This window comes from Girardinichthys multiradiatus, chromosome 13 (assembly GCF_021462225.1).
Source record: "Girardinichthys multiradiatus isolate DD_20200921_A chromosome 13, DD_fGirMul_XY1, whole genome shotgun sequence".
Classification (NCBI taxonomy): domain Eukaryota; kingdom Metazoa; phylum Chordata; class Actinopteri; order Cyprinodontiformes; family Goodeidae; genus Girardinichthys; species Girardinichthys multiradiatus.
Genome location: NC_061806.1, coordinates 19,262,281 through 19,287,272, shown reverse-complemented (window position 1 = coordinate 19,287,272; position 24,992 = coordinate 19,262,281). Strand labels below are relative to the sequence as shown.

The 24,992-nt window shown below is 38.8% G+C and overlaps 2 protein-coding genes across 4 annotated transcripts; one reads left to right on the top strand and one right to left on the bottom strand.

Moving 5' to 3' along the window:
* Positions 1-1,860: 1,860 nt before the first annotated feature.
* On the bottom strand, positions 1,861-16,953 carry fam221a (family with sequence similarity 221 member A). Of its 3 annotated transcripts, XR_007040990.1 has the most exons (9): positions 16,824-16,892; positions 16,429-16,496; positions 16,036-16,209; positions 15,742-15,932; positions 15,575-15,648; positions 15,362-15,494; positions 13,342-13,465; positions 2,718-2,808; positions 1,861-2,320 (listed from the first exon to the last, which is right to left on the bottom strand). XR_007040990.1 is itself a non-coding variant. In XM_047383745.1 (7 exons), the coding sequence occupies exons 2-7, from the start codon at positions 16,491-16,493 to the stop codon at positions 13,353-13,355; spliced, it is 750 nt and encodes a 249-aa protein (XP_047239701.1). In that variant the 5' UTR covers positions 16,494-16,496; positions 16,819-16,953; the 3' UTR covers positions 11,339-13,352. The 3 variants fall into 3 exon arrangements, 2 of the variants coding, with proteins under 2 accessions (XP_047239701.1, XP_047239700.1); XM_047383745.1 differs by lacking the exons at positions 1,861-2,320; positions 2,718-2,808 and having other exon boundaries at positions 11,339-13,465; positions 16,819-16,953; XM_047383744.1 differs by lacking the exons at positions 1,861-2,320; positions 2,718-2,808 and having other exon boundaries at positions 11,339-13,465; positions 16,824-16,889.
* A 53-nt stretch (positions 16,954-17,006) lies between these two features.
* On the top strand, positions 17,007-24,817 carry ccdc126 (coiled-coil domain containing 126). The gene is made up of 3 exons (XM_047383746.1): positions 17,007-17,303; positions 19,879-20,447; positions 21,120-24,817. Exons 2-3 carry the CDS (start codon positions 20,207-20,209, stop codon positions 21,353-21,355), a joined length of 477 nt encoding a protein of 158 aa, XP_047239702.1. The 5' UTR covers positions 17,007-17,303; positions 19,879-20,206; the 3' UTR covers positions 21,356-24,817.
* The last annotated feature ends 175 nt before the right edge of the window (positions 24,818-24,992 follow it).

Sequence of the window (24,992 nt, the reverse complement as noted above, 5' to 3'; positions counted from 1 at the left end):
TGAGGTTTGCAGGTATTTGTTTCTGCACAGCCAGGGTCCCATCGCAGCATCGTAATCAGGCTAAGGTCTGGACTTTGACTGGGTCATAGCAACACCTTGACTGTTTTCTGTTTCAGCCATTCTGTTGTAGATTTGTGTCTGTTTGAGATCATTGTCCTATATTTCAACTGTCGGACAGATGACCATTTGACTATAAAATAGTTTGGTAGAGTAGTTTATGGTAGACACAATGACTGCAAGGTGAGCTGTGGTGGTAAAATAACTCCAAATCATCACCCCTTCACTGCCATGCTTGACAGTTTTTATTAGGTGTTTGTACCAATAAAATGGTTGGATGTCATGTACATGTTGTGTATTATGGCTAAACATATCTATTTTGATCTCCTTTGTGTGCCGCTAAATTATTTTTACAGGGGTGTGATGTAGGTCTTGGATCTTTTTGAGCATAGGTTGAATTTGTTGCTTCTTCCTTTCCTGGGAAGATTACCAGATGTCTTAAATGTCTCCCACTTGTGAATAACCACCATCACTGTAGAATGCTGCACTTCAAATGCTTTACTAATGGCCTTTTAACCTTTCCCAAATTGATGGGTAGTAATTGCTACTCTAAGGTGATTACCAATGTTTTTCCACCTTGGCATTGTATTAACATTCACCTGTATGCTCCAAACCAGAAAACTGACAAAACTCCAGGTTTTATATTGTTGGCACAGCATTCTCGTTTCCTCTTAAATCCAATGGAAGGAGCGGGGATGTAATCAGTTTCTTACATGACTAAATTCACATAAGGTGATGGATTTTCCCCCCATTTGATCATACACTGTTCAGTTGATGTAATGAACAAAAACTATGTACTGTAAAAATAGCTGCGGCCTCCTGTGATAGTATTACAACTCAAAATCTTTCTTGAAATACAGTTTGTATATGTTCATCTCAATAAATAAGAATACAATCAAAAAGTTAATTTCTGTAATTCAATACATAAAGTGAAACATATTTAGATTCACACAGTGGTTTATTTCAAGTGTGTATTTCTGCTTATTTTGACTGGTTATGGTTTACAGCTAAGGAAAACCCAAAAAATAGTTTCTCAGAAAAGTTTCTCAGTATCACACAACACCAATAAGAAAATGATTTTTTTACACAGAAATTTTATGTTATGACCCACACAATGAAGGGGCAAACTGTTGACCTGACAGTTTTACAGCAGACGGTCTCTGTGAACACCTTCCAGAAGGAGGGACAGTAATTTCTAAAATATAATTGCTGAAGAAGCTAAGTTTTCACAGAGTGCTGCATTCAAACACGTGTATAGTAAGTTTACTGGAAGGAAAAAGTGTGGTAGAAAGAGGTGCACAGACAACACTGCAACCTTGAAGGGACAAATCACATTCAAGACTCTGTGGGTCAATAATTAAATAGCCACCACATGCAGACTTATACAACACATGGGTTACAATAAGGACATTTCTTATGTTAAGCCCTCCATGGCTAGAAACGTCAGGTTCCAGAATCTGAAGAGTTGAGAGGTACAAAAATTCAAGTTGTTTGAATCAATGCTAAATTGTCAAGCAGAAAATGAGATGAGCTGAAGGCTGCTATCAATGCGCGACTTTTACTTTTTACATTTTAATTTACTGGTATGCACCTTTGTTCACATTAGGGGCTGCAGGAGGTAGCGTAAACGTGGAATATCACCAGGATATACAATCCAGACAACATTCATCAGATACTCACAACAAATTAAATTATTGAAACAAACTCAGAGAAGGTTTTTAAAGGAAGTCTGCTACATGTTCATGTACATCAAAAAAGAGAACGATGGTACAAATTTTAAACATACTGAGAGAGAAATAACAGGATGACAAGTAAAAAAACAGAATTGAGTAGAAATGCAGTCATTGGGTTTAATCAGCAGTACTGCTAATGATGTGTGAAGATAGCAATTATCTCCAGTATTGTCCCATGAGTTGATTAGATATCTCAAAATGCCCCAACCAATTTCACAGTGATATTCCTTCCTTTAGGTAAGTAATGCATGCATTAATCCACTGGTTGAAGATTTAACCTCATCAGAAATCAGTTCTGTGGAGACCATTTGCTATTGAGAGCAAGGTTTTTTAAATGCAAATGTGCCTTCCCCTCGTCTCATCAGCCTCCTGGTTCGTACAATAAGTTCTCCAAAATGTGTTAAGATGAAAGAACCCTGTAATTTTCTGCCACCATGAATCACACATTTCAAATTTACAGAGTCATCAAGTAGAAAAAGGAAATAGTAACATGCTGGCAGAATCTTTCTTCTCACCCAGGCAGTTGCATCCTAACAGAAAAAGAAGATAAATCAGATAAAAAGCCAACTTTTCTCTTGCTTTCTTTGGTTATCACCAATTTTGCTTCAAGACTTGACATCTAAATTGTTACTTAGTTCTGTAAGCTATTGTATTAAAGTGACAATTCGCCTACTTGTGGTTGACAAGAAGTACTGTTTGTGAAAGGAAAAGGCCATGCTCCTGAGCATGTTCAAGACCTGCTTACTTCACCGCCTTTTTTTACAATCTCACCTGAGCACCAAAATAGTGACCTGACCCGACACCCTTAAAACGTGTGTTGGCTCAGTGAAGAGGTTCGGATTATGTCAGACATAAATCTGATTGATCTGCTGAAAGGAAACAAACTGGGCTTTTTATGAGGAAAAAAGTGCAGATGAAGACTCTAACTTCTAATGATGACAAAGTCTTCACAGTGGGACTCCTGTTGTTCCAGCTTTTCTCTCCAAACATAGGCATCACTCCCATATTTCTTGGTCTCCTACAAAAAAGAACAAGGATTTACTTTCAGAATGGAGTTGTTTTGGTTATCAAATAAACATTTTTAAATTTTTATGGCAGTGCAAAGTAGATACAATGCTTTGCAGCAATTATTAGAACTGAAGTTCTGGTCCTCGTAGTTGACTTTGAATCTTGTACAAATTCTCTCAGACTCGTCTTTGTTTAAAATGCAAGGTCCAGTGGAGATGGGGCATCTCAAACTAATTCCATTCAAATATGCACATGTTCCAGTCCTGGTGGCTGTTTTAAAATCAGCTTCCCCCACTTACACTATATTGCAAAATGTACCCTCTCGTCTGTCTTCACACACATGAATTTGGGCAGCATCCCATTTGTAATGCATAGGGTTTAATATGATGTTGGCCCACAGGTTAAAGCTATAACACAAGGTTATAGCTTTAACGGGCTTTCCAGAAGGTTTAAGAGTGTGTTTGTGGGAATTTCCTACCCACTCCTTAAGAAGCACATTTGTGAGGTCAGACATTGATGTGGGACAAGAAGCCTTTGCTCATAGATTCCACTCCAATACATCCCAAAGATGTACTGACAATTTAGACTGTATAGACTCTAAGCAGACAGTTCAAGTTCTTCCACGTCAAACTCCCTCACCTATATCCTTATGGACCGTCATTTTCCACTCCTGTCCCGGTGTGCCTCAAACAGAAACAATGTCCTGCATTAGACTGCGTCAAATTCTGATAAGTCAAAAAACTATTCGACTGGAGCTTGAAATATAAATAAAGCAGAGCTGCAATCATCATCACAGAGCTGCATCAGCTGTCAATCAAAATATGCAGCAGTGTCACACGTCATGACCACTAACTGGGTGCCACGATGCTAGGAAAACAGAACAAGAAAAGGATTTTCTTGTATAGTTTACCTCAGTAGGCTATACAGAATATAATGGAAAGTATGTCATGGAAAAGAAAATGCAGCTACATCAAAGACTGGGAACTGATTTATAACTTGGTGATGCCAGTGAAAGGTGATCTCTAAGGGATTTTTATGAAGTTTGCCAAAGTAATTTTTCAATTTCACATGAAAGGAACCAGAATGTGAAGCAACACTGTAAAAGTGAGTTGCACAAGAAAGGCACAGCTTAAAAAGCCACCTGCTAAACTATGGATTCATTTTTACTCATACCCAGAGATGACTGATAGACAGCCAAGGTAACAGCAGCTGAGATTACCAGTGTTTAACTTTAAACTTTAAAAGCTTGTAAAGATTTTTTCAAACTTGTGCTAATTCATTGTTTTGCACTAACTGGCAAAGCAGAGATTGATGAATGTGAGATCTTTTTTATAATAAAAATTTATGACATCATCATCATAGTGTTGGTAATGTGTGCCACAATGTTCCTCATAAGCATCCTTATTGTCCCGCAATTGATGTTTTGATATCTGGTCACCCTATTGTCATGTCTAAACAGGAAGGGGTCACTCACAAATTGTTCTCACGAAATTGGGAGCATAAAATCATCCAAAATGTCTTGGTAAGCATCGGTTATTGTACAGGTGGCATTCTAACATGGTACAACACTGGAATTCACTGAGGTTTGTAGAAGCAGTCTGTATGCCGGGGTCCTGGACCTGTGCCATGTCATAGTTCTGCCTCAAGGAGCCAGGAAGTCATGGATTACTAATTAAAAGTTCTAACACACTCTGATTAATCTAAAAAAACAAACAAACAAACATATAAATCAGAAGAATGATTCATTAACAACAATTTTAGAAGTATTGTTAGGGTTGCACCCTTAGTTGTCATTGTGTGTGTGCATGGTTATTTGTCATTTGTGTCTCTATTTTTGCCCTGTGATGGACTGGCAACCTTTACTGCAAAGGAAATTATAGACACTGTATAGTTGAGAGCTGAGAGATGCCTTCCCATCAGAAAGATTAGAACAACATAATGCACAAGCTTATTTTATTTTTTTTCTGCAGTTTAATTAACTTTCCACATAAGCAAGAGGTATACATTTTGCTCTTCTCTGAGCTGGCAACACAAGCATGTCCCCAAATTGTTGTTCTTTGTTGTGGCTTCGACTTTAACAGACATAATGAAAGCAATTACAGAGGCACACAACAAACTTCCTTCTGTTCTCAGTTCACAACAGTGCAAAGTCCTTAGTGAGGAGTCAAGAACTATGTTCTTTCTTATTTGTTTGTCACTTTCTCCACTAAAACACCCACTATATAAAGAGCTACATTGACTCATCTTGGTTTTTATCTAAGCTGTCTCTGCTGCTTCTCTCAGTGTTTCTCACTGTCTCTTCCAATTTGTCTGAGCGCCTGCCTTTCTCTATAGGTGTGTTTGGAAAAGTGTCTCATCTGTGTTTGGGGTGGAAATAGCACAAATGTTGTGTCAAGACAACGATCATACATGCTGCTTTGATGGACAGATTAGCTGAGGGTCTGGCCACCGCGCTGTGGCAGGCTGGGTTGGCTCAGGTGTGCAGGTCAAAGTCCATAGCCTCGATATAAGGGAGCCTGATGAAAGTTGCAACTACATCAGTGTGCTAAACTTTAGTTTGATGTCGTGACCTACGCCACTATAGTCCTAATGCGTCATTGGTATGCCTGCAGTACACTACAATTAAATTGTAGTCTTTGTCACATCTATATGTATGTTTTAAATGTGTAAAATGGCAAATATAACCTTGAAATGTGCTCTACACCATCCTCCACACTTATGGCCATTACTGGTAAATGTTAGTTAAAAAAAGAATTCAGCAGTTATTGCAGTGCTGCAATAATCTAACCCTGAACATCTTAAAACCAGCTCTTTATTTTGAGCATATTTATTCAGTAAGTGAAAATTAATTGCTATGAAAATATAATTAACCAGAATTACAGGCTCTGCAATTTTTGGTAACCTAAACAGTTCTTATAAAATAAATTTAACAAGCATTTTTGTAGATTACTGTTTTAAGTTGATCAGATATTTAAATCAGTAATTTATCACGTCATGTTTCCTGGGGTATAATTATGGCATGACAGAGACCCATTTCTCTTAGTCTCTTTTAAAAATGGGAAAGGCAAGAAAACATGTCATTCAAGTAAGTCAGATATGTGTTATTTTTAATGAGTCAGAAAGTGGCTTCTAGAAAATAGCTACTCTGCTAAATGTGCCCATATTTACTGTCAAACTGATGATTAAAAATGTTAAACCAGCTGAAACTGTGACTAACAGGTTTATCGTGCCATCACGCACAGTGTGCAGGATGGTAACTAAGCTAAGAAAAATATTCAAAGCTAAAGAACTGTACCAAAGAGTTGCATCTTGGGATCACAATCTCCATAACTACCAGTAGATGATGTTTCAAATGCCAACCAGTTGTTTGTAATGCGTGTCTTTTTTCCAACAGCCATCACAAATAAAAACCTGTGGTGTCTGCATCAAGCACTCCACTGGGGACTGCTGTAAATCAAATATGTGGGAAAGCACCCCATTTCCATTCTTAAGCATGGAGGAGGTTATGTGATGCTGTGGTACGGTTTTAATTCCATAATTCTTTGCAACTCTATTTAAGTTCACGGTATCAGAAACTCTTTAAAATAAATCAAGATTTCAAAATAAAAATCCTATAGCTTCTACCACAAAAGCATAAATGGATCACCATTGGGTCTTTCAAAGTGTTGGGACTACAGCCATGGATTTCAACATTAAAACTCCGGTACAAACTTTTCTGGAACTTTCAAAATAAATTGCATTTAACCAACTTCCAGCACAACTTCAGAAGGGGAAGGGGGGTAGCAGCGGACTTCCCATGATGCCACTGGCTTTATAAAAGCACCCCCTTTCCAAGGAATCTTTCTCTTTCACACCGGGGATCATTGCGATAATGGAGGCACAGCGCGCTAATGTCTCTTTGCTGGCAAACAGACATAAACTCTTCAAACTGGATCCAAGGGGGTCATACAATCATCTATCATATGCACTAAGTTAAGTACGGATGAATTACTGTTTGTGTATCCGGTATTCATTCATAAAAAGGGGAAATTAAGGTATAAGCATTGCTTTACATTCTCTCTGAGGCCTGCAGAAGCAAACTGTGTTCCAGAGAATTCCCTGCAGAGACGCTGTCTATACGAAGCCGAGTGGAGCGGTTTTCCCAGTCTGAAAGAAGCACAACAGGAGCTGCATCACCGTGGTAACTTGCAGCTTGGTCGGCCCGACAACGAACTAAAGAAAAGAATACATATGGTTAAATGTTTTTCCCACATCTTTAGCAGGGATGCCTGTAAGTGAGGAGGCGCTGTCAATGACTGTAGTCAAAGACAACCAAAGTCAAAGAAATAGAAGATGTCCTATTGACCAAAGATACAGCTGCTGCACATTTTTAAGAGCATTTTTCCTAACTTTTTAACATGCTGCAATTCTATAGAGCATGTGGCAACCACTGGCTCGCTCAGGTTGAATCAACACATGATGTAAAAGACAGTCAACATTAATATGACTTCTGATAATGGAGGGTAAATGTATGCTACAGGCAATCTGACTGATGTAAATGGAAAAATTAGAAATCATATAAATGGGCTGACTCTTAAAAGAGCCAACTGCCTTCATAACTGAGCACATTTAAGTCCATTGACAGTCAGCCAGTGTGTCTAAATACCTAGTCTGTAAACTAAAGGCACTTACACAATTAATGGTATTAATTAAGAAGTCGTTACAATTTTGCATAGAATTACTTTCTGTACATGACGAAGGTATACTAAGCACAATGCTGCACAGGAAAAATGAAGATATTTAATATAAGTGTAGGTCTGTGACATAACACAATACAGATGTAGAATATCTAAAGGATTCTGACCGTTTTTTCAAAATGACCTTTATCCCCTCAATTTTCCTCATGTTGTTGTGCTACTCACAACACTCGGTGTATTTCATTGGGATTTTATGTGATCTGTCAATGCAAAGTAGCACCTAATTTTGAGGTGGATGGAACAAGATACCTGCTTTCTCAGCTTTTCCACAGATTAACTGAAGTTAACAGACCTAACCAGTGTGTATTTTAATACAGCGGTTCTGTTTAGGCTTTAAGTTTGTTAAGAGTAGAGTAGAATAGAGTAGAGTAGAGTAGAGTAGAGTAGAATCAGAGAAGCTGCATGAGGCACGTGTTAACTCTGGAGGAGATGTAGAGATCCATAGGTCAGGTGGGAGAACAAGTTAAAATGGCAACTGTTAGTCGTGTTCTCCGCAATTAAGTGATTGTTGAGCCTAAGCTATAAGATGTCCCATTGGCAGTTTGCCACAGGCCATATAAGGGCTGCAGCAAACGTGGAAAATGTGCTCTGATCAGATGAGACCAGAATTTAACATTTTGGTCTACATCCAAAGTGCTATATATGGCTGAAAAGTAACACCACACTTTGAGCTGAACACACCATCCTCGCAGTAAAACATGATGATGGCTTCATCATGGTGTGGGGATCCTTTTCTTTAGCAGGAATCGGGACGCTAGTCAGACCTAAATATCATTGAGAGTCTGTGCCAGGATTTAAATATCTATGCTTACAGATGCTCTCCATCCAGTGTGACTGAGCTGGAGCTATTTTGCGAAGAAGAATTGGTAAAATATTCTGTTTCTAGATGTGAAAAGATGGTACAGACACTTGCAGCGTCAACTGAATAAAATAGTTTTCAGATTTTGTTTTTAAGAAATAATGTAAAAAAAAATAAACAATAAAACAGTATCATTATCCTTCCGCTTCACGATTTCTCACTTCCTTGTGGTGTTTTTTCCACATAAAATCCCCCCAAAATACATTAAATTTATAGTTGTAACTTGATAAAATGTAAATAAAAAAATAAAAAAAAAAGCTCAAGAGGTGTGAATGTTTTTGCAGATGCTGTAACTATGGGTTCAGCTCTTGATCCACCTGATTAACTATCATTTAAAAGGACCAAAATCCAGCAGCAATAACACTAGTCAACTTTTGTTTGTCAGAAAGTGTTCTTGGAGTGGGACCCAAATGCATACAGACAGGCAGGAGCAGAACAGTGAGTAGAAAAGGATTTAATAAATAAAAGGCAAAAACCTACAGGGAGGCATGAGGAAACGAGGCATGGAGCATGGGCAAAAAACACAGGCATGAACATGAGTAGACTTAGCATGAATAGAGCAGAAAAAACAAACAGCAAGAAACAAACAGAACTGAAGAGTATATTTAGCGCCATACACGGGTCCGACAGGGAGACTGACTGGCATAGAGCTGGTGGACTGAATGAAGCTTATTATGGTGGCAGTGGCCGAGAGTAGAAATAAAACATGATTGGAACTAAACAGAAATACAAAGACACAATAAAACCAAAGGACAAATCTTAGAAGAAGAAACATAATATAAATGCACCAGAAACAGAATAAGTAAGAAAGTAAACCTAAAGGAAATAACTAATAAAGCACCACCTGGAAAACATAAACAGTAACTTGTTTGTTTTATTAACAACTTTAATTGGATACTTATGTGAATTGGGAAGTGAAATTTGAAAACCTGTTTAATTAATGTGTCGGTCCCTCTTTATGCCACCAGACAATTTAAGGCAGCTGCTTCAAATGCAAACAATTTTGCTTTCAGTAGGTTATTTTAGTTTAGTTTTGAGTTTCACTACACTTTGTATGGAATTGATCGATATTTTCTTGTGTGAAACATTGTCTCTTTTTTATTCTAGTACTTTATACTGTATTTTTCTTTTTACTCTCTTTTGCGAACAAATTAGATGTTTTCGGTGATTTCTCTAAACCCTTTCTGCTTTGAGTTTATTTCTTTGGAGAATTGACGTGACGTTGTCTGCAGTTAAATCCCTGTTTACTAACCATTTCTGCCAATTAAGTGTTTCCCTCTGCTCTAATTGCCAATTTAATTGTCTCTGCTCGTGTTTTTATTTATTGAGTAAAAGATGTCAATCAAGCAGGGCAGGGTTTCCATTGGGGAAGAGAGAAGTGTTGTAGTTATTCCCTTCAACCAGTGTGCTAAGAAAATTACCTGGGGCCTCCTTTTACAGCGTTGCTATGGAGAGGCAATTACCCTAAATTGTAATTGTGCGAGACTAATGTGTTATGGCTTTACCTCTTAATTTAATTGACTTTTTTACTCTTCTTCATCTTTCCCCATGTGCCATGCACAACACTCATTGCTCACCTTTGTGAGCAAAACTGTTTAGGAGTAAATGGAAGAAACCAGTAGAGACATGGCAGATATCCTAACCTACATATGCAGCCATGATTGCTTATGTTGCGGCATTCTGAAATCTCGGATCACAGGTATACATTTGTGTTCTAAATTTCCAGATATGGTTGCCTCCATTTGGTTCCTTTTCAGCACTTGGAATCAGAGACACAGGTGCATCCATGCAATCCTCTGGGCAAGGCCCCTGCTTCTTCGCCCTCAAGACCACCTGCTCAGCTCGGTAACATATTAGTCCACATTTTGTCACATTACAGCCACAAATTTCAATGATTGTTATTGGGATTTTATGTGACAAACCAAAATAAAGTAGCCCACAATTCTGGAGTGGAAGAAAAAGGACGTGTTTTTAAAAAATTTTTTCATAAAAGCATCTGAAACGTGTGTGTCTTTTACCAGCTTTAATTATTCATGGACAGAGATTTTTGCCCATTCTTGGTAATAAAATACCTCACGCTCAGTCATATTGGATGGGTAGCATATGTAAATGCCATTTTTGTCTTGCTACCGATTTTATATTATATTACGTGTGAACTTTCACTGGACCTTTCTAACACACAAATAAACTAGCTTTAGCAGTATGTTAAGTGTCAACCTGCTAGAAGATAAGCTCTCATCCCAGTCTCATGTTTTTTGATAAATCACACAGTTGTTTTTGTATTTAGCTCTAAACAACTTCCCATTACCTCCAACCAGCTTCAATGTCCCTGATGAAGACAGGCACCCCCAAACCATGATGCTGCCCCCACCGTGTTTCATTAAAGGGATGATGTGTTTAGGGTGAATATGTTCACTGTGTCCCCTACATGACTGGTGGCAAACCTTAAACAGAATTTTTTATGACTGTCTTTCAACCATAGCTTGAGTTACGCTAGTGAATACTTTTGCAAGGTACTGACAGCTAAAGACGTAGCACTGATTTGCTGTCTTTAGAGTAGGAACATTCGAGTGGGAGTAAATCCTCACTTAAATCTTCTTTAATTGTGAATCCTGTTTAAGATGCTGGAAACTGGGCTGCCAGTGGAGAAAACATGATCGTCAATCTGCATTCACAGCGTGGAATAATTCAGCTCACATCACCGCTCATCTACCATGATAAATGGGATTAATCAATCGAAGACAGCACATCTATCCACAAATTAAAAGCTGCGTTCATCACTGAACACTGAGCTATGTGGTTGTGGTGTTATTTTGGTTACATGTTGAGTGGGTGGATTTCTCACAATACGGACACAACAATCAAGCAAACCTTGGACAAATACTCAATTAATGAGCGGTTCAGGAAAATATGACAAATATGTAGAAAACTGCAGTAAATAAAAGTGATGGTCTGTTGGTTTATTCACTGACAGGGATCCTTTAGGGATCCTTCCGTGACATTAGTTTGACCATCGTTCATTGTCTTTGCACAGAAAAAGAGAAGTTAAAGTGACCTGAAAACTGCAATGAGGGGTAAAACCTGTAAAATTCATTGCAACAGATTTTAAACCAGGGTTAAATTCATAAAAAAAGAACCATTAGTGGTTATTTACAGTCAGGTGGAATTTTTTCTCTTAAACAAACCAAATATCCTTTGTCTTCACCAGCTTATTGATAAAGCACTTTAAACACCCACCGGTGCTGTACACAGAACAAATGAAACAGGAGTTCCATAATACAATAATAAATCGATAACTGAATTAACATAAATAAACATAAATAAAACAGCCCTGTATTAAAATAATAAAATAGTCACACAATCAGTCAGAATAAAGTAAGATAAAAAATAGGAGAGATAAAAAAATAAAGTAAAAAATTATTTTTGGCTTTATAGGCAAATAAACTTTAAAAATTAATCCTAAAATGTACAGACAGCCAGTGCAGGGAGACTAAAATAGGGGAAATAAGGTCAAACTTTGTTGCCAGTTAAAAAACATGCAGCAGCATTCTGTAACCTCTGAAGCTGAGACATACAGTAACCACTGATTCACTAAATCCTGTCTTCTGCCACCCAGGCGACGGTTGCCACGGTGGCGGGTGTGGTAGGGGTTTGTCCTATGACCGGTGGGTTACCATATCGAATCCCTGTTCTGTCTGTCTCAGTCGTTGTGTCTTTGGGCAAGACACTTTACCCTCCTTGCCTGCTGCTGGTGGCCAGAGGGCTCGGTGGCGCCGATTGTATGGCAGCCTCTCTTCTGTCAATCTGCTCCAAGGCGGCTGTGGATACAATGTAGCTCACCAGTGTCAGTGTGTGAATGTGTGGATGGGTGGATGACTGATTATAGTGTAAAGCGCTTTGCGGTCTCTGGGGACTTGATAAAACACTATACAAGTGCAGACCATTTAAAATGTGTTACAGTAATCCAGCCGAGTGGTAACAAAGGAGTGGATTACTGTTTCAAAATGCTCCTGAGAAGGAATTGGCTTTACTTTAGCCCAGTGCCTCAAGTGGAAAAAGATGGTTTTAAAACTGCTCTGATGTGACTTTCTAACTTCAGTGCAGCATTCACTTTGACTCCTAGGTTGGTAACAGTTGGCCTGATGTACTGGGCCAACATATACTTGGGGGGTCTTAGTGGAGCCACCTCAGTATTTTTGTCATTAAACGATCAAAAAGTTCACAATCAGACATGAAAACGCAGGGCTCAGATAGTTGGAGTCATTTATCTTTAGTGGGACACATATTTGGGTATCTACTGCATAACAATGAAAGGAGAGCCCATATTTTCTAAAAATAGAGCCAAGAGGTAGCAGGTACAGCATGAAGAGGAGAGGGCCTGAAACTGAGCCCTGCGGGACCCCATACAAGAGAGGAGCAGAGGGGACCACATGGTTACCAAGGCCGATGCACAAAGTACACTCAGCTAAATAAGACCTAAACCAGTTTTAGAGCTGTAAAACTGATGCCCCCTGCTCCAAGCAAGAAAATAAAATCCTGTGGTCCACTGTGTCAAAAGCAGCCAATAAATCTAAAAGCATGAGGATAACACGGTCACCAGAGTCAGTTGCAAAAAATGTATTACTAAAAACTTTCAAAAGGGATGATTCTGTACTGTGTAAAAATTTTAAAACAGACTGTAAAACCTCTAAAATGTTATCTTCTTTCACATATGCCAATTGGTTGCAGACTATCTTCTCAAGGATATTTGAAAGAAATAGCAGTTTAGAGATTGTCCTATAATTAGCAGAGGGGTCAAGAGTGGGCTTCTGAATCAGAGGCTGGACATGCATTTAAAATTTCAAGGGACCACACCAGAGGACAGACCGCAGGCCCTACAGTGAGGAAAACCTCATCAAGGAGGAATAGAATCATTTGGAGAAACTGTTGGCATTAAGTGACTAACCACCTATATGCATTTCAGTGTTTGTCAGTATGCTTCTTGCAGACACCAGAGCTGGTTGCTTTGGCAGAGGTGTTGAGCTTCCTCTCTGCTGAGCTCCTCTGTAGGCAGACATCTTCCCTGCCTTCATCTGAAAAGGAATACCGCATCAACTATGAGAATCAGACATGACAGAGGATGATGTGGTTCTCACAGACCTGCTGCACCACTAAAGGTGAACAGTGAAAATACAGCTGAAATCAGTGCTGGACGTACAAAGGATTTATCAAAACTATCATGAGTAAAACCAGAGATGGATTGGTGTTCGTTAAAGATAAAAAAAATTTATATTAGGTTATAAACCTTAAAATAAAAATCACAAATACATATAACACATAAATGACACATGTCTTGAATTATCCTTTGATTGATGGACACCAAGAGAGCTAAATGTGCCAAAATACAATAAATAAATAAGTAATTTAATAACTATATAAATGTGAGATAATTGAAGTAAAAAAAAATTATAAATTAAATTAATAACAGAAATAATGAAATATTTGTTTCAAAGAATTTCTTCAGATAAGGAAAACAGTAAAATTCGGACTTGAATTATTTTACTTATTATTTATTTATTTCATAGTCCTTGTGATACACTCCACAATGAAATAAGAACTTTAATTGTCTTTCTGCATAGAGTTTGCATGTTCTTCTCGTGTATGTGTGGGTTCTCTGTGCGTACTCCGGCTTCCTCCCACAATCCAAAAACATGACTGTTAATTGGTCTCTCTAAATTGTCCTTAGGTGTGAATGAGTGTGTGCATGGTTGTTTGTCCTGTATGTCTCTGTGTTGCCCTGCGATGGATTGGCGACCTGTCCAGGGTGGACCCTGCCTCTCACCTGTAGACTCCCCGTGACCCATGGAATAAGTGGTATAGAAGAGGAAAGAATGAATGAATGAATAATATCAACATTTCTGTAAATATTGTTAACATATATGCTGTTGCATACATAATTATTTAATTAACAACAAATATTTATTAATTTCTATCTAATTTAAATTCTTTCAAGATTTTTTTAACTTATTGAATCAGTGTTCTTAAATACATCAGAGCAGATAAAGGTCAGTCAGTCCGTCATTTTCTACCACTTCTTCCATAGTGGTTCATGGGAAAACTGGTGCCTATCTCCAGCGGTTTACGGGTGGGAGGCGGGGTACAACCTGGACAGGTTGCCAGTCCATCGCAGGGCAAATCAGATAAAGGTATGGATATGAATTGTTGCACAGATTAACCACTGAGATGTTACGGTCTATTTGATGTGTGAAAGTGAATGAAACTATTTTATAGTAGCTCGAAAGTTATCAATCAATTAAGATTTAAAGTTCTTATATTGAAAAACAGTCCATTAAATTATTGATTTGCACTTGGTATTATTTGTGTTTAATCACTTATTGTTTATTGAATGTATTTACTTCCAGTTCTATTTAAATAATCATGTCTCTCTATTTAATTAATGACATATTAATTTAGGAGTTGATTTGTGTTACTTTTAGCTCTCCACAGAAAAGAGATACTAATTATTTTTCCTTAATTTGCAAAACTATTATTTGTTTGGAAAATCTTGAAACTGCTAGAAAAAACACAGACAGAGCCAGTCCTCCATGAAGCAGTGAGGCAGTCCTGTTACAGTCTGGTAGACACTGTATACTTTTGACCTTTGCAGAATCTTGCTCTTGCAAACATGCTTCATTCAACGCAGGCAATGTGCTGCTCTTTGCCGCCCTCATATGCCTCTAAAAGGAACTTTCCCTAGCTCTAATGGAAAGACTCTACTCCCATCCTCTGTGCTGCTGTAGTCTGACAAAGGTCATGTCACTAAAATATACAGCTCAGTAGAATAAAAGAGGCTGGAAAGGCTTTAAAATTGCTTGTGTTCATGGAGAGAGACTATGTGTCAAATGTTTACAGATGAACTGAATGCCCCTGACTGTAGAAAAAGGATCTACTTTTAGTTTCAAATAGAGGGAAAAGAAATAAATTGTTACCTGTGCAGGAGGCTTCCAAAGTGTGGTAACCATCAAGCAAAGAGCTGAACCCTGTCAGCCCCCCCATGGCTGCATAAGGAACATCTCTGCCAACAGGCTGGCCTCTTGCCTGCCTCTCTAGCTTTGTCTCAACCTGTAAAGAAGGGAAAAAGTACTATAAGTATGGGAAAGATGGTCCATTAATTTAAGCTGTTATTGTTTATAACCACTCACCAAGGTACGGTGCTCAAACAAAGGCCGACCACATCCACAAGTGAAGGGACTGTTGAACCCAGAGCAGGAATTGCCTGAAAAGCATTTATTAATATATACAAGTTGGGAAAAGGGCTTTATTTGGGTATAGTGAATATTTTTTTTAAATGTAGGGTTGTCTGACTCACACTTTCTGCACAAGTGGCCTGTGGCCTCACTGTGATCCTGGGGTAAATGTTTACACCTGCAGCGCACCGGGTTACATCCAAGCCAAGGAACGTAGGTATAAGCAGAACAGTGACATCCCCTGACCTTGCACGGTAGAGCAAGGGGTCGCTCAGAAGGAACCACCTCCAATTCTGTCTGATGCTGCTTGTATCTGGTGGAAATTAATTCACTTGCGTATAGTACATTGCAAATGTATTTATACCCCTTGAACATTATACATGGATATGCATGCGTATCATGGACGAATGTCTTACCTGTGTTCACAAAAGCACTGTGTTTCAGGGCCAATCAGCTTGCAGTCAATACCCCCTGGTACGCCAAAGCTCACATAGAGCCTGTTTTTCATACGCAGAGGTAGAACCTTTCTCTTGTACTCTTCATATTCCTCTGGAGTGAAAAGTTTTCCTCCATCATCTTCACCAACAATCCTTAAAAAAACTAACTATCAATAACAACCAGAAAGCAGGTATACCACAGCCTTCAATGCCAAGTACAAAAGACCTTTATGCTATATTTAAATTTCACTTCCTCTGTTGTAGTTGCTGCTCTAAATATCATAGAACGGGTTGTCAGATGGGGATTTGCTCAAATTCATGGAAAACTATTTAAAAGTAAGTCTGTAGACAACTATGTGTTGGTACATATACCTTCTGTACTCGCAGTAGTCGTCTACTGCTTCCAAGGCCGGTTTATCCAGATTTATGGCGTCCATTATCTAAAAACGTAAAGAAATGCTGTGTAATTGCAATTCGTTTATAGCTCACAGCATAGGTTGCTATGGAGATGGTTTTAGAGGTCCCTCTAATGCTCACAAAGGGAACTGCAGCAAATATGTTAACAGAAATAAAATACAATTTATGTGAATAAAAACGAGAACAGTGAAGCAAAAACACAAACACAGGTAAAAGGGAAACAGTAAAAAAAAACGACCTTCAACCAATTATCAAAATTAGCTAAAAAACTTCGTGATTGCGAACAACATGCTTCCGCAAGGCCTATATGAAAGGATAATAATTCTAAATAGCATTTATATTTACCCGACCATATGCTACTTGTTGTCGTTCACTGATTGGACAAAAGGCGAGAGTAAAATAACGTTCGTTTCAACAGCACGACAATAAGAATACATTTCCCACGATGCAACGGTATTGACGTAGCTGAATACGTTCCGGGAGATCCATGACAGTCGTTACACAGTCAGTCGTATGCCTACAAGTACAGCTGCAGCTGCTGAATTTGGGTTGCTGTATCTGAGGAGGCTGACGCCACATTGTTGGCGGAGGGATGAAGCCGAAATAAGCAGCCAAGCGTTGTTTATGTTATGGTTTTTTTTTTGTTTTTTTTTTTTACGGGAAATGGTGGTATGCCAAAGACATTTCTCTAGCGATAGCGAAAACAGCCGCGGGGCGGCGAATAGCAAGCATCATCCCTCTGTGTCCGCTGAAGCTCGTCCTCCGGTCCCAGCACCTCTGCAGTTTGCAAGTTTCCTCTTAGGACCCAAGCTGTCGCCTCAAGAGACACGGTGGGGTCATATTTCTGTTTTTGACTGGCTACACATATCTGCTGACAAGTGTTTTTGTACACTGCGTTTAGGGAGCTTGTGAGCTAACACGTCGATCTAACACTCACAGGAGATGTTGGTGAGAGTTGGAAACAGGTTTAGATCAGTCCTAAAATCTGTATACAGTGAATTTGTTTCACTTTACGTGTTCGGGCTAAGTAATTGTAAATCAGCTACTGTCTTTACATGTTCTATAGTAGATTTGGGTATTCTGGAAATGAGTTAAGTTTAAAGCAAACTTGCCAGTGAGCTATCTGTTCGTGGGAGTGCACTGACATATGTGCTCCTCCGCCTTAAGGCTATTGACTTTTCAGTTTATATGTTACAGTTGAGCTAATTAAGTCAGTTGGTGGTCTTGTCAGTTGTAAAATAACATCTGACAGCTGTTGTGGTCAATCGTTAACTTGACTTGTTTGGTGTGCCTTATCATTCTGTCCAGCAGAAACTGCATTTAAGCTGCCTTCCTTATCTATTTGTGGTGTGTTTCCATAACGATGTGGTTGGATCAATAAAAAGGATGTTGGTAAAATCTTCAAAAGAGGTGTATGTCAAAACTAATTTGATCTGAAAGAGCAATAAAATAACTTGCAAATTGTGCTCAGATCATGGACATAGGTTAAGACAGCAGCAGTGTTTTAAAATGTTGAAGTCAATCAAATTACATTGAAGCTTGTGAAAAGTTGTGACCTATAATCCCTGGATCAAGATTATAATTTCTGGGGACGCAAGAGCCAGTTACCAGTATAAGGGTGTTGCAGGGTTTAAGAAAGCTGCAGTTTCAAAAGCTCTCTGATTGTACATCATACCATTTTTACAGTTTAAAGTCATTTTAATGAGATGTCAGAAAAGAGTTACAGGAACCCCTCCCCGCCACGTGTTACTGTGCACTGCGGGTCAGGTGTCTGAAACATGGCTGCTACACTTCGCCCTGGCTTTAAAAAATAAACAGAAACTTGAATGATCCGACATGTGGCCACGAAAACCATGAAGAGTGATGGTGTGGAAACTACCCATCCCTCCCACCCATCCCTCTTAATAAAGTTATATTTGTGTAACTTTGTAAAGTGGGAACGGCAAAAACCATCAAGGCTGGAAGATGCTAGTACACCATTGTCATTGTCGACAGTGATACCAGTTTAGCTTCAACATGGATGGAAGAGGATGCTGACCATGAAATAAGCCCCTGCTGTAAAATCCACAACTTCAAGCTCTTATAAAATCCGCAGCTGCCTATATGGACAAGACACATGCCTTCTGGAGAAATATTTTACAGTCACACAAGGCAAAGGTTGAGGTATTTGATGACAATGACAAAAAGTAAGTTCGGAGGAGTCAAGGTGAGGCTTTCAAACCTTCAAACTGTACCAACTGTCAAGCAAGTATGGTGGTGGGAGCTTTATGCTGCGCGTCTTTCTATCTCCCATTGGTAAAGGGGTATCGCAGAAAGTGGATGGAGTAGTGAACAAGGAGTACCTCCTACCTTTTTCCAACATAAGGTTCTCAAACAGACACTGAAGCTGGTGTTAGAATGGACAAAGCAAGCTAACATTAAGGTTCTAGAATGGCTCCAACCTTAATCCAACTGAAAATATGTGGACTATGCTTAAAAGCCAGGTCGGTTAATGTGATCCTGTGTGGGTTACCATAAAACACCACTATTTTATTTTAATTTTATTTTTTTTAATGAATCCTGATTCAAATGCCTGTTTTCACTGCCGAAGATGAATGGTACACAGTGTATGTCAACCTTCCACCAGCACTGCAACCTGCAGAATAATGCAACCTGAAAAGCGTGTTAGACCTTTCTTGCTATGTTTAAGCAATCCCAAGGTAGGAAGTGCTTTGTCATGCTTCCAGTTTCATCAAGGTTTTTGTTTCACCAAACCTTGTTTTTGCTCTTTGCATGTCTGTTTTTTTTTTTTTTTTATCTGCCGAAGCCGAGTTTATACACAGATCAGAGAAAAGGAGTTGTGTATGTACGAAGCTTCAGTTTAGATTTAGATTGTTATCTCATCTTTTCATAATTTACTTATTCAGTCTTTGTCCCCTTTCAGAACCTGAACAGAAAGTGACACTCCCACACCCACAAAAACCCCCTGAGAATTAATTTAGCGACAAAGTTGTGAAAATTGAGAAATGATCACCCTGCATTTGCACATGTGCCTCTATAGCCCTTATTGTCTTCATTTCAATAGCCATTGTATTGGTAAAATGAGAAAAAAGAATGCCCTCTATGATTGGTCTTCTGTATGGAGCTACAAAATGGGACTGTTATGGAATCTAAACTTGTAATTGGGTTTCTGGGCTAAGAGGACTGAAAGACATTAGTCAGAGTGGACTATTGTGAACCCAGACCCAAAGCAGCTAAGAAATCTCTCTAATAACAGAAAAGTAGCTCAAGAATGAACTTTCATGCTGCCTCCAGCTCCTTTATAATACGAATCAGAAAAATGTCACTTTCCTTTTCCAAATCTTCATGCACTGTATTCGCATGCCTTTGAACTTTATTAACTTCTTTTTTTGTGTATTTCTTTAGCATAGGTAAGCATGCCTGTGGAGCCCGTAGGCCATGACTGCATAGATGATTTGGTGTTGGAGATCTTGCAAGCAAGCACCGCTTCCAAAAGCTCCTGATTGCTGGTTTTTAAGGGTGTCGACTTTCTTCTGGTTACACTTTCTGGCTTCTGCTGTTCATCGCTTCCTCACCTCCTCCATCCGAGGCAGGATGTTGGTACCTTTTGCAGAACTCTGAACAAAAGCAGTTCACTTTGAAAGACTGCATAATCAAGTCTTAACGTCAAAGACGACCTCTTTGGCCTTTTTAAAAGGCACCTCTGCCTCCCCTTCACCCCCTGCCCAGTGCCATGCTGGGTGCACTCTTGCTGCGGAGGAACATGTCCCAGAAGCTGAGTGTGCTGCTGCTGGTATTCGGGCTGGCGTGGGGACTGATGCTGCTGCGCTACACCGTGCAGCAGCCTCGCCATCAAAGCAGCGCCGAGCTGCGCGAGCAGATTCTGGAGCTCAGCCGGCGATACGTGAAGGTCCTGACGGAGGAGAACCAGAACGCACCAGGGGGACCACAAGGAACGTCCATGGCAGGATATGGTAAGCAGTTTCTGGCACAGTTTGAAAATACTGTAGTACATGGTAGAAGTATTCAAACCCCTTGAGCTTTTTCAGATTATGTCACATTACAACCAGAAATGGTCTACTGTAGCAGCCAATATATTTTTATTTTATTGGGATTGTTAGTGATAAACCAACAAAAAGTTGTACTTGTGAATCGAAACAAAAGTGAAAAATTTACCTTATCAGTAAAAAGGGCTCTCAATTTATCTCAGTATAAAGGACTGTTCTGTGGAGGCCTCAAAGGTTTGTTGCAGAACACTCATGAAGACCGAGGAACCTTATTTTAAGCTTCTTGTGGAGAAGATGACGTTGCATCATTTCCCCCCTCTTTATTTATGTACTATTTTGTGTTGGTCTATCACTGAGGTGTTGAACTGCAGTCCTTGAGGGCCAGTGTCCTGCAACTTTGAGACGTGTCCCTGAATCAAATGGCTACTCAGCATGTAGTCAAGTTTCTGATTCCTTCTATTGACATAAATGTTTGATTCTCATCTCATAAAATACATTGAAGACAATGGAGGAAACATGAGGAAAAGATGGAAAGGTTTCAGTGGTATGAATACTTTTACAAGGCAGTGCAAACGTCACAGATGTTAATTTATTGTCTTTCTTGTGCATTTGTTTTTATATCCATCTGCTACCCTTCAGCGGACCTAAAGAGGACCATAGCTGTTTTGCTGGATGACATTCTGACGCGGCTGGTCAAACTGGAGGGGAAAATCGAACTGGTGGCAAATTCCTCTTCAACAAACACATCCCATGCGGCGCCAGCAGGGGGCGTCCCTGCTGCCCTGCAGAAAGCTTCAAAGCAGGATTCACCGGGGAGCCATCCTGGGATGCTGCGTCTTCATCCACACATCCCTAAAAGACCTCGAGCACATTAAGGAGGAGTTCTTATTCTCTTGAAGCACCTCTCCATCAGTGACTGAGTAGCGATAATAGATATTCACAGACATCCAGAATCCTAAAGTGCTGGATGTGAGAATGTAGTCCAGCTGGAGAGAGAAATGAAGGGCTTCTTTTATCTCCTGCATATCCTGCTACTTTGAGACTGTCCTGTTCATAGTTTATATTCGTGGTGCAGAATCATTTTGCCTATGTTTCTTCATGTTTCTCTTAACCTTGCAGCTTTGAATTTGGTGACTGTTAAAGTAAATGCAAAGAAACCAAAACAAACAAAAAACTGGATAGCTAATTAGAATCTGGTTAATATGCCTCACAGTTGCTCAACCATACACGCCAGAAAATGAAGAATAGCTATATTTTAGTGTTTTTAAGAGGCACAGTTAAGAAAGATGATTATTTTAGCTTGTGATTATTAAGCATTAATAAAGTTTGCTCTTAAGAAATAACCCAAAGAATATTTTTTTAGCACTTCATTCAAGGCAATATAAATGTGTATGTGTTGTTTTGCTCTGGGAGTTTGTGTAAAATGACCGGATGATGCCTGGTCGCCACTGTAAACATCTGTCTGACTGCGTGGGCTTGCCATATCTCTGTTGAAATCGAATGAGTCCCATGTGTCGCTTAGAGCTGTTTTAATTCAGATAATGGAGAACATTGAATGTACTGCGCCATCTGTAGATCTATATTGTTTAGGGTCCATTTTGCACTGTGACTATAGAGACTTTCTAAATATACTGTTTCTTCTAACTTCTGCTTTAGAGATGTTTGAAGGGGAGGAGAATATTCTGAAATGTTCTTCTGGTTCTTCTGCTCCTTTAATTGCTATTTGTGATGGTGATGAACTGGTAATAAAATACCTCACCAGTTCTCTAATTCACTGGTTTCGAAGATGAGAGCAACACCTAAACCGACGGTATTTGGGAGTTTTGTGTGACAAAGTCAATGTGGATCAAAAAGAAGATGTAATTTCAAAAGGCTTTGCTTACTTTTGTTGCTTGAAAATGAGCTATATTGAGCTAAAGAGGCTTAAATTATTCAGTGGTGCTTTGACAGAGATGCTGTGATGCTTCATGACCTTAAAGTGGTGTCCGTTAGATCAGCCAGCCACTTTGAGAAAGATTTCCTAATAACTTCGTAGAAATCAAATGTTTCCCTTTTTTGAATCAGTTTTGGGCCAAATTCATCCATGTTGTTTTGTCACACAAGGTAATTACTCAGTTTCTTTTATATTTAGATGGTTTGTAGTTAATTCCTATTTAAGTTTTACAGTGCAAAAGTATTTGCCTCCTTCGGACATCATCCTTTAACAACAAACTTTAGTAAGTTTTATTGTGATTTCATGTGATGAACCAACTCAAACCAATTCATAATTATGGAGTGTTAGAAAAATGGTACGTGGTTTTCAAAATATTTAAGAAATAAAAATTTGGTTTCCTGAACCACCTTTTGCTGCCTTTACAAAGTAGCGTGGCCAGTTTAAACGGATCGTGTCTTTGAGCATCAATATTCAAATCTGACCACGGATTCTCAATTGAAATTTGACTGGACCCGGAACATTGGTTTAGCTAATTCATTCTCCAGTAGTTCCGACTTTGTTTTAGCTTGTTGTCCTGCTGGTAGTTGAACCTCCATCAATGTTGCAAGTCTTTTGCAGTCTCTAAAAAGCTCCATCCGTCTTCCCATCAACTCTGGCCCCCTTCCTTGTCTGTGTTGAACAATGTATCCCCACATCATGATGCTGCCACCAACATGTTTTACCATGGGGATAATTTGTTCAATCTGATGTGCTTTGTTACTTTTTCCACCACACAGTTTTTAGTTAGGAGGCCAAAAAGTTCAATTCCACCCTGCACAGCTGGTGGAAAACTCTAAAACTATAAACAGGGGTTTTCTTCTTGCCCCTCCTCGATAAACACCAGGTTTATTCAGTGCTTGATTAATAGTTGTCATATCAACAGATTCTTGTATTTAAGCTTTGGGTCTTTGCAGCTCCTCCAGAGTTACCGTGGGGATCTTGGCTGCTACTTTGTTCTCCATGCTCAGACGGTCCATTTAAATAGGTAGCCACATACTTGCTGGCATGCAGTAATGCATGTTAACTTTTTCTCTCCACTTCTTCAGTATAGCCAATTTCTTTTATAAAGTCACATATAGGAATACTTTTGCAAGGCAATAAATACAAAAAAACCTGAAGGTCTGATGTCGAAAGAGAAGATATGGTTATTAAGGTTGGCAAAAAAGCAGCAGAGTAGATTTTTTAGGTTCTGAAGGATTGTTCTGGTACAGTCATATTGATATGTAAGTTTAACCCTCTTTGTATTTTATGTAGTCAAACTTTAAAAATGCTGTAAATGTAAACTGGAGGGGACTCTCTCCCCATCCACACCCCACAAAGAAGCTTTTAAGTACCCTGATTAATAACCATCAGGGGTTTTTGTGTCATTATCATCAAATCAGGAGCTGCTGAGATTTCAAGCTGTGGTCGAATTTGTGATTTTTGCTAACTAATTAGAAATTCTGTCATCATTATCATCTGCAACGTTTTTTGGGCAATTCCAAATCAATAGCATTTTACACCAGAGTGGTAAAACCAGAAGGAACCAAATTGAATGGTGACACTGGCTCAGTTCAAGAAACATTTTTAAAAGGTTTACATAAGGGTTTGTTGCATCATGTTTTAATTTAACAGCACTGTAACTTTCTTTAGCTCTCTAGTGGGCATTTGGATTTATCAGACCATAAGGTGCTTTTTTTCCACTTAAACATAATTTTTCTGAACTCAAGCTTGGAAATGGCAGTCATTTTTGGATCATCTTGATGGTTTATTCTTTACAGGTTTTTGTTTATTTTCTTCTTTGTGGATCCAGCTATGTACTTGGTTTCCACCAGAGTCTCTGTGATTTCCTCTCGCGATTGTTTTAGCAGTCCTGCCCTTTAGCGGGCTTTCTACTGGCTCTCATTCATGTTTCTCTAAATAGCTTTCAATGATGAAGCTTAAAAAAAAAATTCATTACAATTTTATGCTGAGGAAATATTTGAAATTCTTGGATTGGATAATAAAATCTTCCTTGAGTACACTGGGGTCTTCTCCCCCAGCTTATCTTATTTTTAACCCCCATCACTCTTTTCATTTAACTAAATTAACTGCAAGAGATTTTTCTTTTACAGAAATGATTTAGTCATTTTGATTCTAATTTCACCATTAGTTACAAGATTCATATATATTTGTGTCTTTGTTATAAATTGACTTTAAGCTGTTTTCAGTTTATTTGTAGCAAATGAGATTTTGTCTTTCTTTAACAACATGGAGCTGTCCTCAAAGTGACATTTATGCTGTGCAATACAGTGCTGTGAAAAAGTATTTGCCCATCACAGATTTCTTCAGTTTTTTGTCACACTTTTGTTATTAGACAAAAATAAAGCTCTCTAGTTGAACACAACAAGCTGTTTTCAATTGGTGATTTAATTTATTAAAGAAAAAAGTAGCAAAATTCTGGTTAAATCTTGAGTAAATGTGACTAAACAAATTTTTGGTCTAGTTGCACTCTTTTTAATCCTCTTCTGTTCGTAACTCTGGAGAAAGCTGTAAGAAAAGCCTGTATCTCAACCTTTGTT

Bases quoted from the DNA above. Each gene is read 5' to 3' on its own strand.
- fam221a (XM_047383744.1), bottom strand. The intron at 15,649-15,741 runs GTGAGTCAGACA...AATGCTTTTCAG, and splicing joins AGGCCACTTGTGCAGAAAGT to GCAATTCCTGCTCTGGGTTC. The intron at 13,466-15,361 runs GTAACAATTTAT...ATTCCTTTTCAG, and splicing joins TTTGGAAGCCTCCTGCACAG to ATGAAGGCAGGGAAGATGTC.
- ccdc126 (XM_047383746.1), top strand. From the start codon at position 20,207: ATGCTGGGTGCACTCTTGCTGCGGAGGAACATGTCCCAGAAGCTGAGT. The intron at 20,448-21,119 runs GTAAGCAGTTTC...GCTACCCTTCAG, and splicing joins AACGTCCATGGCAGGATATG to CGGACCTAAAGAGGACCATA.